This window comes from Oxyura jamaicensis, chromosome 8 (genome assembly GCF_011077185.1).
Source record: "Oxyura jamaicensis isolate SHBP4307 breed ruddy duck chromosome 8, BPBGC_Ojam_1.0, whole genome shotgun sequence".
Classification (NCBI taxonomy): Eukaryota; Metazoa; Chordata; class Aves; order Anseriformes; family Anatidae; genus Oxyura; species Oxyura jamaicensis.
Window position 1 is genome coordinate 15,927,365 of NC_048900.1, and position 12,976 is coordinate 15,940,340.

Genomic DNA, 12,976 nt, shown 5'->3' on the forward strand with positions numbered 1-12,976 from the left:
CCTATATAATGGGGGGGGAAAATAATGAAGAAATACCCAGGAGGGAGGGCTGTCTCCCACTGACCTCAAAGGAAGCTTGTGAGGGAAGAAGGCAGAGTCAAGCTGGCCAACTTAACATATGGGATCTTCTCCTGCCCTGCTCAGGACTGCTCACCCAAACCAGAGAAGACGACCTTCCTTCAATTTGAAAGAAGGTATGTTCAGAGCTGGTCACCTATTCACAGACTGAAAAAAAAGTGTGGGGGTGGGAGGAGTACACTGAACTTAGCCCTAAGAGCCTGGTTTTCTGTAAGTCCCTTCCTCAGTGAAAGTTTTCTGAAGTTACCTGTAGAAAAAAACATGACTTCTCACTTCAAGAAACAGCAAAATCATGTTTGGGACACAATTTACAAATTACTCTATTTAAAACTTTAATTTGTGATATTAATGACTGCAAAACACTTAAAATGACATTGTTAAAGGCACATTTCATTTTAATGCATAGTGTACCATTCTAAAATATCCTAATTTCCTTACAAAGTGCTTGAGCAGCCACATACAGATAAAGTATAGCAAAATATATTTACAATCTAGGGTTTAAAATCTTAATCTGCCTAAAAATATTTAAAAAACTACAGAGATAAAATTAGTGCTTTCTTTCAGCTTAACTGGGTGAACATACCCTGCCATCTAACTTTTTTTAGTGATTTACTTAGATTTAAAAAAAAAAAATTTCTGTACAAGATGTAGTTACAAAAAGGTATTTTTCAGGATACTTTCATAAGCGTTAAGCACCCTGTTAGATGCTCATATATATATTTGGGAACCAAAAAGGGGTAAGCTGACTGTACCTCAAAAGTATTTAGCATTTAGTTTCCACTTGATATAGGAACATGATGTTTCTTATTTATTAGAATTTGGAAAGAAGTAATGCTGAAAAGTTCACTCCCTCTTCCTGACATGAGTTGTAGAGCTGGTGAAGATGCCTTCCTGCTTCCTACGGAGGGGCAAGCCTGATTTAGAACCACTACCCCTTTTTTCCTTAAGCCTTTCTTCTGCCTGACCCTGCAGGTCTGTCCAGCATCATGATTTTAAACAACCACCTCAGTGTTGCACACTTGAGTGGTTTTCATTTTTTCTTTGAATGAACAGAACTAGGGATTTTGAATTCGAGTGTTGAATTCGAGTGCTGATTCTCACTGTCTTAGCCCACCAACAGCAAACTCCTGGCTAGGATGCACCTGTGAGATTGAATACACAAACTCTGAGTGGTGTGAGAGCTAAGGACAGCATGGAAAATTTATTTTCTAAGAATTCATGTTTGCCTGCAGAACACCAGGTGCCAAAAACAGGTCTTGGTTTCCAAGTACACACAGTGTCTGGTCTAAATTGTTTTCCAACTTTTGAGGTACAGCTTTAGTGTTAGGAAGTTTATAAAATATACAGTTTTTATCAAAAATATTTATACATTCTGTTACAACATATTGCTTTTACCCTTGGTAACTGCCAATCTAAGATCTGGAGTTCAGTGGCCTAAAAGTATATGAATTTTTTTTTGCTCAAGAGTTCTATGTTGTTCACACGGCCACTGTGCAAAATTAATGAAGTGGTATAATTAAATTACTTGCCTGGACATAAGAATACATTACAACTTCCACATATACATGATCACAGCATGTATACATTGAAAATCCTTATGTTTTCTAAAGGTGATATGATTTGTACAGCAGATACAGGATGATCTAGGTGGTTAAATACAGAATGGTTAACTTATCTGTCCACTGCAGGAGTGGAAAAGGCGTAAGATTGAGTATAGAAGTGGATGGGCTTGGGAAATGCATATGCTTTGCTCTTTGTGGTTAGACTGAGCAACATCCTTGTTACATTCTTCATTTCAACCAGGGTCTTAAGCCATGCTTAAAAAGCTTGAAGGCAGAACTGTTTGGCAAGTGGCTTTGGTAAACTTCCTGGGTTTTTCCTCAATTTTTCTTTTTAATGGAAGCACTTACACTGTTGTTATCTCAGAGGCAAGGCATTTAACATTTTTCCTAATAAATACCATAGAAAATTTATAAAACAAGGCATAGCTGTTCTCAATACCGTTATTTTAAGAACACAAGAGGAAGGTGTACATAGAAATGTGTAGTTTTATAGACTGCACAAGATAATATTAAACTGAAATTATTTGCCTTCTCCAGATAGAACCGTGTTCTGTGCGAGTGTCATCAGTATCCCAAACTTCTATTTCATGTGGCTGAGTAGAGTTAAGTGATTACCTAGCTCAAAGTCTGCTTTTCCCACTTAAGGCAGATCCTTAAAAACCAATGTAATCTGCCGTAGAAGCGTGAGAGAAAGTACAGATCCAAGTGTGCCCATGTGTGGGAAGCTCAATACAGGCTGGATTCACCCACTCAGCTTAAGAACTCCATAGAACTGCTTTCCAGTGCTCAGATAAAAAACAATATACAAAGAGGCCACTCTTCACAAGAGTGTTAAAACAGTACTTAAAAGGGTCTTCATGTGATTTAAAAAAAAAAAAGCTATAGGTGGCACAGAGAGCAATTGAAGGGTTGGTATTCTTCTGAGAGAGGCATTCTTGTGAGCCAGTCAGCTAGGATTTCACAGTGTCTAGAAGTTAACACCAATCAGCAATGTAATCAAAATCTCTGAACATTTCCTGCTCTTCTTCTGAAAGTATCCTTGGTTCCCGAGGTGGAGTGAGGATAGGTGCTTCAGAGGTAAATTCGTCATCGAAATTACTAACATCTTCTCGTCCTCTAATGGTGGGTACAAAAGGAGGCTTCACTTTCTTGGCCAGTAAAGCATTCCAATCTATTAGCTGTAAAATAAACCAACTGACGTTTAGTTTCTCATCTCTACTCAATAATGTTGTTAGAACTAACACTAGCTTGGACTTACCCGGAAGAAGTGATGCTTTTTCACATCCTCAGCATCTTTCTCTCCAGCTCCAAGACGCCGCTCTGGGTTTCTTCGTAGCAGCTGACAAAACGTGATATTTTAGCATGAAAATTTGTGAGTAATGCTACTGCGTAAGAGTCAATGCCAAGACTGGATGGACAGTGAAGTTTATACTGCCTGACCTATGAAAAACTCTTGGTTCTCAACATGTAAGGACAAAGCTGTAGACAGAGCCAGCAGTGCTCTTTTAAAGACACCTGGATCTCACAGCAAGATTCTTTAAGCAGCCTAGCTCTGAACATGTACTGAGCAAACTCACCTGTCTTACTCTACAAATATGTACCACATCTTAGTACCTGAGGTAATCTGTGGGGCTAGCGTTTAGCACAGAGATCCTAAAGTATGATTTCTGCTGGAGTGGATGTAGAATCTATATAAGCTGGTATTTCAGCTTGCTTGGCTCGGAAGAGACTAGGCTGTTGTCTGCTGCGTCCAGCTACTTCACAGGAGCTGGTTTGCCTAGAGAGGGGTGGATACTACTTTGCATACCCAGCCAAATACAGCAGTTTTCTAGGCAGCCTCTAGTTGAGGCTACTTTGTTACTGAAGTCTTTTTTCATAGTGGAAACAAAGCAACTTGAAATTGTAGATGAAGACCCCATGAAAGCCCACTATTGGAGAGTATAGGACTGGCTCAGATGGGAACAGTATACACAGAGATAAAACTAGTAAGCTACAAACATGAAGTTCACAGCATGCACATTCTGGGTGCAGCGTAGCAGTATTCTCTCTACCTGCCAATGTAGATAGAGGCACTTCACAATAAAAATAGCTTTTTCCAGTACTGCCTTTTTCTTTACTCTAGGAAAACAATCTGGAAGAAAGCACTCATTTTGAGCTGTTTATGCTCTAACTTAAATAATAAGTAACAACAGTTACTGTGACATGCTTTAACTTTCATGCTGCTTCACATTGCTGAACTGGGTGCTAGACCAACAGTATTCAGTGGCTTAAGCAATACTGCTTGCCAAGCCTTGGACCCCTCCCCAGGAAATGCCTTTCCATCAACTCAGATAAGCCTCTGAGACATCTAAAGATGATGTCTGAAGCTAGTAGAGACATTACAATAAGGAATAGCACTAATAAAAATCAAAATCAGCCTTTCTTTGCCAAGAACAGAGCTGTAGATGCCACGTGTATAGAGTTCCCTACCCCAGTTGGAATGAAACCAAAAAGAGTTAGTTATAAAGTCTTTGAATTAAAATGTTCATGTGACTACGTTAATCTACCAAGCAAGTCAATGCAGCAGTGTTCTGCTAGAAAATGAAACTGGAACTTCTCTAGTTAGAGACGATATTGAAACTTAGTTCAGGGAGAAAATAGATCTTAGCGTTTCACATTTCAAAAAGAAAAACTTGCTCCTGAATAATTAAGTGAAATGGCACAGATTACATTTAAGGCAAAAAAAAATAGTGATAGACAGCATGGCACAGCATAAAGAAGTAAGAAATATAATTGTAGAAAAAAAAATTGTTGCATATAGGTTCTTAAGAGTACTTTGTGCTTCGTAAAAGTGATTAATTTTCTTAAAGTAGGAGACAAAACGGGGTAAGAGGGTAATACTGTAATATATCTTATTACTTTCTTACCCGTCTCATTATAGAGATGGCTTCTGTGGATAGAAAGCGTGGATATCTTACTTCATCATTTACAATACTGTCAAACACCTCTTCTTCATCATCTCCAGGGAAAGGAGACTATAATGTAAGTAATAAAAATCCCACAACTATTAAACAAGCTTAAAAATCATTTACAATTTAAAACAAGATTCAGCTGACAATTTGGAGTTAAACTCCCTAAAATTAAACTTCCTGTTGTCCCAGAAATACACAGTCCTTCCATAAGGAAGAGAGTAAAGTCATTACCCTCCCCCCGCTTCTTTTTTAATTAAAGGACTATGCTTTAAAGCATGCTTTTAAAAGTAGTAAAACCTAGAAGTAGTATCTTTTCTGAACTCTGACATGAGGTACACAGGAAGTGTGGAAGGCCTCTATTAGCTCTTGAGACAAGTAACATGTGGAAGACTTTTTTTTGTAATACCTCTAGCATGTTATAGCTTAAGAACAGAAACTACTATAAGGTGGCTTGAAAGATGCAGCCCACACTCTTCTTCTCCTTCCCCCCATTAAACCTGAAAGGAGTTACTGTCTTTGTTATAATCAAAAATATGAAAGTGGAGATATCACGGAGATACTCTAGAAAACAGACCAGGAGGCCAGGCTATGTATGCATTAATAGTAAACAACTGAGTAGTTATTTACCATCTCATTTACACAGAACTGGGGGCATTCTGTTTAAGTGTATGTGCAATTCCAATCATAAGTAACTTTGCATTTGGCATAATCTTTCACAAAAGTGAACAAAAACAAAAAATCTAGAGGTTAATTCTTGGACCAACTATGACTCATTTACTTCCACAGCAGCTGGTAACTCAAGCCCCTGACACGACTAATTGATTTCTATAGCATTATAGTTGCTAATATCAGATAAAGAGCTGCTCAGAACTTATTCCTACTTAATGAGACTAAAATGCTCATGGTAAAACCAGGTATGCCTATGCGTACTGTATATTGATCTAACTGTGGTATATAGGGGCATATTAGATGTTGACAGGATGATAGTTTTGTAATATTTTTAACATATATTTGTCTTATGACTGCGTTGTATCTTTACTAGAACTTACCTCACCCACTAGCATCTCATAGATAAGTACACCAAGACCCCACCAGTCTACAGCTCTTGTATAGGAAGTTTCTGTCAGCACTTCTGGAGCAAGAAATTCTGGTGTGCCACAGAATGTGCTTGTTCTGTCTCCAAATCCCATTCCTGAAAGGTTACAATTAATGAAAAGCAAGCAGTATTTTCTGCAAGTCCATAAACTATTCCTTCAGCATGTAAAACCTCTAACACAACTTCAGCAAAGTGATACTGAGGTTCCATGGTCTGTCTCAGTTACCTCAGTCTAAAGGAGGTAAATAAAACATTTCCCGCAACTCTTCTTTCTCATGCCCTTGCTTTAAGTGTGCTTCAATGTAAGTTTTTCTATCCCTATACAATGAGACAAATCAAGCCTCCAATTACAGTTTTGTCACCCAGTTATCTTTGCTTGGAAAGATACAAACAATCTTACGCTATGTTTTTATTAGCTTGTACAGGAAAATGTGGTACTCTAGTTCAGTCAGACATGCCTATTGCAGATCCTTCTGCAATGGCAAGGCTACACATAGTAAAACACAGAGCACAGTGAAACGACCTTGAACAGAATAAGCCCTATGCAAGAGAGGCACAGTTAGAAACAGCACCACAAGCACTGATATGCCACTGTGTGTGTGGAGGTGCTATGAAAAGCTTAAGAAAACCATTTAAGAAAACCAGTCAGTAAACTAAAGAGCTTTCTTGGTCCTCATCTCCTTTCATCATTTGCGGAATTTGGAGCTGAAGTCTCACAACTTGCCCTCGGATATTAAAAGCAATAATCATGTTTGACCACCTACCAAATTTACAAAATTCTTCTCCCCCTTAGGCTAACTAAGAGAGGAATATTTGGGAGACAGGCTATACAAACTGGAAAAGGAAATACGCCTTGTCAGATCTTCCCTCCCCATATCCTCCAATGGGGTTTAACAAAGGCACTTTCCTCAATGCAGAAAAATCCTTTATTTTGTCTTATTTGAAAGGTAGTTGCCAGTAGGTGTATTCAGAGTTATCTTCTAGCATTTAAGCTTCCCATTGGGGATAATTTTCTCATTTTTAGCTATAGTATATTTAGCCTGTTATTTCTATATACTTATATGTAAGTATTTGAGAGTAAAGAAAAACAAACCATTGTAAAAGTTGTGTGGATTGATTTCATTGTCAACTTAGCTTTAGAATGAAGAAAATGATTTAAGAGTCAGAAGAGGTGTTCCTCACAACTGAGATTAAAAAAAGGCTATGCTCAGGTGTTCTTGGTATTTTCCCACTAAGGAACTTCCTTCCATCTCCCCATGTGTACAATCAGAGATGTATTTTTCCTTCTATATACATTTGGCAGTTCACAAATCTCACAGAACAGTCAAGAGCAAGTGAGATGACAGAACCTTCCTAGGAAGGAAGAAAGAAATTTAAGAGCAATTACCTTCTTTGCAAAGACCGAAGTCAGCAATTTTCACAAAGCCTTCTGTGTCCAGCAATAAGTTATCCAACTTCAGATCTCTAAATGAATATTTGAGAATGATTTTTTTAGTACTGTTCAGAATAGCTGAAAGTCATCTGTTAGAAATGCATCAATCACTACTTACCTATATACTATTTTGTGCTCGTGTAAGTACTGAAGTCCAAGAACAACGCATGCAGCATAGAATCTGTTGAAAAAGTTGAAGTTTAAAGTTTTAATGGATGCTAGTCCTGCTTTTCAGAATGTGAAGATCATAATCTATCTTTTATTAGCCATCCTCTGAAGATTATACTTTTTGCCTTTTCAGCTACAGATTAGAATCAGAAAATCATAGAATCATTAAGGTTGGAAAGGACCTTCAAGATCATCTGGTTCAACTGTTCCCCTACCACTAATATTACCCACTACATTATCTTTATAGAGGGTCAGGATTTTAAAGTCAAATATCAAAAATATTTGAATTTGCAGCTTTCAAGCTGGAAGGTAAGTTTTCTTGTAGTGTTCACTGCCATGCAACTGAAGAAAACTGAAGAATTTCTAATTTATCTTACTACTTTTTTTTGGCCTTGCCTGTTATTTTAATTATTGTTTTAAATTTTTAATCTTTACCAAAAAAGTATTATAAACATTAAGTATCTGTATGCCATTTTTGCATTCAACTTAGATTTCAGGTACGCTAAACCTGTACACCTATCTTTCTAATAAAATCAGCTAGAATCTTTCCCCTTTTGAAAACTGAACAGTATTTTCTGAAGTGACATAACACAGTGTGTGGTGATGAATATTGCAGTTGTTGTTCACTGAAACAGAACAAAATGCCCTTCCATTAACGCCACAAAAAGGGATGGATACTCACACTGCTCTTGGTTCAGAGAAGACATCAGTATGAATGTGCATCATCAGATCCCCACCAGCAGCATATTCCATTACAAAGCAAACGTGATCTTTGGTTTGGAAACAAGCAAAAAGGTTCACCAGGAAGGGATGTCTTACACTATTCACAGTTTCAAATATTCGCTTTTCACACATCAAGCTGCAAACAGAAAAATCAGTACAATTTAAAGATGAATCCAAAACCACAGATCTTACGCTTTTTCCTCTATTCCTCAAAGATAAGAATATTTTTCCTTTTAGGAGAGAACTTTTAATATTTCCACACATAGTAAGTTGATGCTAGATTACTCAAGAAATGGCATTTGTCTTTCACAAATGAAATAGGCAACCCAGTGTTCCACAAAGACTAAATCCTGCTAGTTCTCCTTCCAAATTCCAAATAGTATGCATCAATATCATGTGGCATTAGCTTTAATCCATTTTTATTTTAACCATGTATAATATATATAGTCAAAAAAGAGTAATGATATCACAGATGTCTACGATCATTTCTGATTATTTCTCTGTAAGCCAGTTGGTTAATTTGTAACTTATTCTTAATACAGTTATCTGTCTTCCTGCAATTCAAATGAAAACAGTAATTATTAAACAGTTGTAAAAGGCATCTTCTTGCATTGAACCTAGACAGTTTTTTAACTGCCATTTCACTTCCAGACAGAGAAAGATCGTACTTCTTGGGCAAAGAGATCAAAACATAATCATGGCGTATACATGGGACTTAAGGCAAAATATGATGGTCAGAGTATGACAGTATGTCACAGGTTGAGAAATACCATCATATATTTCTGCCAGCAAAGAAAACATAGTCACTGTCCTCCTGGAATGTGATGGAAGTCTATAAAACAAGTAGTTAGAAGTAATGATTACAAGATAATCTGAATGGACGAAAAAGGTTAAAAACACAGGCATGATAAGCGGGGCACTAAAATAACCAGTACTGCTTTCTCCTTGCCCCAGAACAAAGGCTAAGGGTCTGTAACAGCCAACTGTGCAGGGAGATGAATTGTTTTGCTCTTTCATGGAATTTAACTACCGTTTGGTAGGGCTTATACTTGTGTTGCATGCAGAAAGAAAGCAATTGATTCAGGTAATGCACGTATTAAATATTACAAACTGACCTGTCTACTTCATCACGAGCGACAATATCTCCTTTCTTTAAGGCTTTAATAGCGAACATCTCATTTGTATTTTTGTATTCTGCCAGCAGCACCTAAACCAGAAGATAAGTGAAATATTTAAGTCTTATATCTAGTTTTTGATATAACCTTGACATTTGATACAGCCTTTTGACATTTACCTTTCCAAAATGTCCTCTACCCAGTACAGCGCAACACCTGAAATCCTTCAGACTGAACTGAAACCTTTGTTGTGTTCTGTATAAATAAATAAATAAGCATTAAAAAGACTCTTCTAGTTTGTTAACTTCAACAAACATTCATAATTAACACTAACAATATTGTATTTTTACCTTCTATCTTCAGGCTCTCGGACACTGGTATATTTTATGTCTGAATGTGAAACATCAGGCTCACAGATTATTTCAGGCTGGAGTTTTGGAACAATACTATTTCTGCCATTTTCAAAATCGAAAGCTGTTACTTCATCCTGGAAAGAAAAATAAGTCTGAGAATTTAAAAGATTGCTAAAGTAAACAGATGCAGAAATTCTTAACTCAAGAACTATCTAAGCTAAAACATTATACCTCAAGATGATATAGATAAGCAAGGTTTTAACAGAATGATGAAACCTGTTCCTCCAATTATTCTGCCCTTTGTTAATAAAAAGGGCTTTTTCCCTGAATACTCTGATGAATTTTATATTTATTTTTTCTGCGATGGAACCAAACAATGACATGGCAAGTTATACACACCACCCATGGAGACAAGTAATCAGGGCATCCATAACTTACACATACAGAATTGTCTCAACAGGGAGCGTAACGCTGAAGTGCACAGGAAGAAGTCCATCATAAAGATACCGATATTACAACCTTGTTAAACTATATAGCCCCAAATTCTTCAATTTACTTACCTGAGCTGGCATATCAGGAGCCTTCATCTCAGAGGAAGATTCACATATTTCACCAAGGGAAGATGCACGGGGCGGAGCAGGTGGAGGCTCAGGCTCAAGTTCAAAGTCCAATTTAGCTACAGGAGAGTCACTGGCAAGAAAATAAGTAACTCCTCAGTATACAGCAAGGAAAGTTTTAAAAATATGAAAACTAACTTAAAACCATGTTACCTGTATTTCTCCTAGAGCACATCTTGTGGGTATATGTCTATAAAATGGATTTTAAAACATATTTTATGTACATCAGTGTGTAAACGTTTCACCGTTACTTTTGCTCCTAGAAGTACTTAAAAATGGCAGATATGCCTACCTGGCTGGCAGTGCTAGTTCAGGAATGCGTACATCAACCACTGGCACTGTAGCAGGCACTGGTGCTTGAGGGCTGAAGGTGCCAGAGTGATTTACTGTAGGAATAGCTCTTCTCACCAGCCTTCCCCAAGTGGCTATATTAATATTCATTTGAGGAGCTCTGAGAAATGTTTTGCCTGTGGATATTGTGAAAAAAGAAAGAGCGCAAGTAATTTCCTTACTTATTACGAAAAGCTATAATTAAAAACAAAAATTCATATTCATTAGTTTATAGTTCATGAAGAACAAACTGAATTTTTCATATTCCTTAGCAATTCCTAATTATTCACTATTAAATGCTAATGCATAATAAGGAATTCTAAACCAAAACATTTATAAGTGCAATCTAAGTGCAAATACTTGATTATCAGCTGTTTTATTCACAGACAAACATTAGGTCTCACTAAAAAAAAAAAAAATCACAGGTATGTACAACTTTTAAGCTTTATGTATTTATATTAAACAATTACCTTGCTGTTTCGAAAAAATTTTCTTCTGCCTCTGGAGTTTTGGTCTTCTTTCAATAACTGGATTAAAAAATGTAACCTGCAGTTCAAATAATGCACATTATAATTTAAGTTTCAGAACAAAATGTGTTCTTAAATATTTAAGAAAAAGTCTTAAACTATTTTGCAAGATAATAGCTTATAGCATGCCCAAGCGTTTCAATGAAACGTTCTTACCTCTGCAAACAGAGTGCCCTGGGGTTCAAGATAGAGACACATGCCATGTCGTTGGTTATCCAGAAAGTCTTCCAACCTCAGAAACTTCACTGCACACAGAGATCTCCAGTCACGCCAATAAACTGAGATTTCCAGTTCACGTGACTATGACAAACACACACAGGAAATTACTTGTTATTAATTGTTCTGCAATAGTTAGCTCTCCACAGTCATAAGATCTAGTGCTTCAAGGACCAAGATGCAGAGTTTTTACTTTAAAAACAAGCGTCAAGGCTAACTAACTGTACAGAGCAAACTCTGGCTAGGATAATCACATTTTGCTTCAGTTCAAATGTGGTATCCAGTGTCCAAATAAGAATTGTAAATGTAAAACTCCCAAACATAGAAGGAGAGTCACAAACACACAGTCTTTTTCAGTCAAACAAAAGTGCTAGTTGAATGCATCTTAGCTTAAGCTCCAGGAAGAGGTTTTTAAACTGTGTTTAGAAAGCTCAACTTTGCTAGTTTTCCATTTAATTAACAAGTATAAATTGCATTTCATGGCTATACAGTGACACTTTTGTATCTGGATATGCATCATGATGTAAGATTATACAGTATCTGTACAAACACATGCATTTTTTTTTTTTAACATGGCCATGAAGAGGGGCCAACAACTTTAAATTAACAAGAACTGCTTCTGTATCTTGCTGGTGGGATTATATGTTCTTAAGGGTATCATAGGCTTGTTACAAAAGCTGCTACAAGCTGCAAGAAATCCTGCAGCACCATACATCAGCATTGCATAGTACTGATTTCAGTTAGCACAATTTAATTTCATCATGATGCATCAGCTTTCTATCTTTATATGCTAGGTGTAGTGTTTCAAAGAAACAAAAGTTAAAAGGAAGCAACAGATAAAAACACGATGCAATTAGGAACATGGGTCTCAACCATGGGAAGCTATGTGGCCATACCCAGCAAGAAGATTCTTTTCTGGCACCAAAAAGCCACTTTGTATTTAGAGTTCTTAGATAGAGAGCCCATATGAGGCTGGTAAGAGCAGCTAAAAAACTTTAACTAGTTCTAGTCTTAATCTGAAAATAATCAAGACTTCAGGACTCCACAACTGCTGGTTTTGTTCTGCAGTACTAACAGGAAACTGCTTCACATGAGAACATGTGTATTATGGATAAATACTAAAAATTCTATGATAGAACTTTCCCAAAATATCTAAACACCATCAAATACGAGAATTTCCTGATAAATAAAGAGAAGCTGATGATCTGAATAAAAATTTAAGTACCTTCATTACAGACTAAAAAGATGCTAAGTGTTATGTCTTAGACAAAAACATTATGTCTCTTCATATGCCAGAAGAGGTAAAAATTGTAGAATGGCAACCCAGTAAATCAGCTTATTTCCAGGGAACCCTTCTGTTAAGCACAGGAATGCTTGCACATGTGAAATTTGCACATAATCACAACAACAGGAAAAAAATGATATAAAGCAACATGACGCTAGTCTACATAATCAACTATAGCTGTCAATGAAGTAAGACCACATCTTTACCCTGTCTAGTTCCAGTGTAAATTTCTGATCCCATGACTGATTGGAAATAGGTTTCCAGCTGGTTTGACCAACCACAGTGTTATCCAGCTTCAGTACAGCACAGACTTCATCTGTAAGTAAAGTACACAAACTCAGATTAAAACTATAAGAGGATTTTCTACAAACAAAAAAAATCTTTAGTAAGTTTCCTTCAAAAAGAAAAAAAGAAAAAGAAAAAAGTACTCATATTTAATTGGTTCTTATGGGCATAATAGTGTGGGCTTTTTTTTTTTTTAATCCATCACAACATGACAGCTGAAGAAACAGCTATGTTCAAA

General features: G+C 36.7%; 1 protein-coding gene across 3 annotated transcripts in view; it reads right to left on the reverse strand.

Annotated features, from left to right (window-relative positions):
* Positions 1-385: 385 nt before the first annotated feature.
* PKN2 (protein kinase N2) overlaps positions 386-12,976 on the reverse strand; it is a 53,286-nt gene continuing 40,695 nt past the window's right edge. For all 3 annotated transcript variants that reach the window (XM_035332663.1, XM_035332665.1, XM_035332664.1), the window contains exons 8-22: positions 12,660-12,769; positions 11,109-11,252; positions 10,896-10,971; positions 10,388-10,562; positions 10,039-10,168; positions 9,476-9,612; positions 9,305-9,380; positions 9,126-9,217; positions 7,970-8,146; positions 7,238-7,300; positions 7,075-7,151; positions 5,641-5,783; positions 4,547-4,654; positions 2,899-2,979; positions 386-2,818 (exon numbers count right to left, since the gene is read on the reverse strand). In XM_035332663.1, the coding sequence (XP_035188554.1) occupies positions 2,615-2,818; positions 2,899-2,979; positions 4,547-4,654; positions 5,641-5,783; positions 7,075-7,151; positions 7,238-7,300; positions 7,970-8,146; positions 9,126-9,217; positions 9,305-9,380; positions 9,476-9,612; positions 10,039-10,168; positions 10,388-10,562; positions 10,896-10,971; positions 11,109-11,252; positions 12,660-12,769 (1,793 nt within the window). In that variant the 3' untranslated portion in view covers positions 386-2,614. The remainder of the gene's footprint in view (positions 2,819-2,898; positions 2,980-4,546; positions 4,655-5,640; positions 5,784-7,074; positions 7,152-7,237; positions 7,301-7,969; positions 8,147-9,125; positions 9,218-9,304; positions 9,381-9,475; positions 9,613-10,038; positions 10,169-10,387; positions 10,563-10,895; positions 10,972-11,108; positions 11,253-12,659; positions 12,770-12,976) is intronic.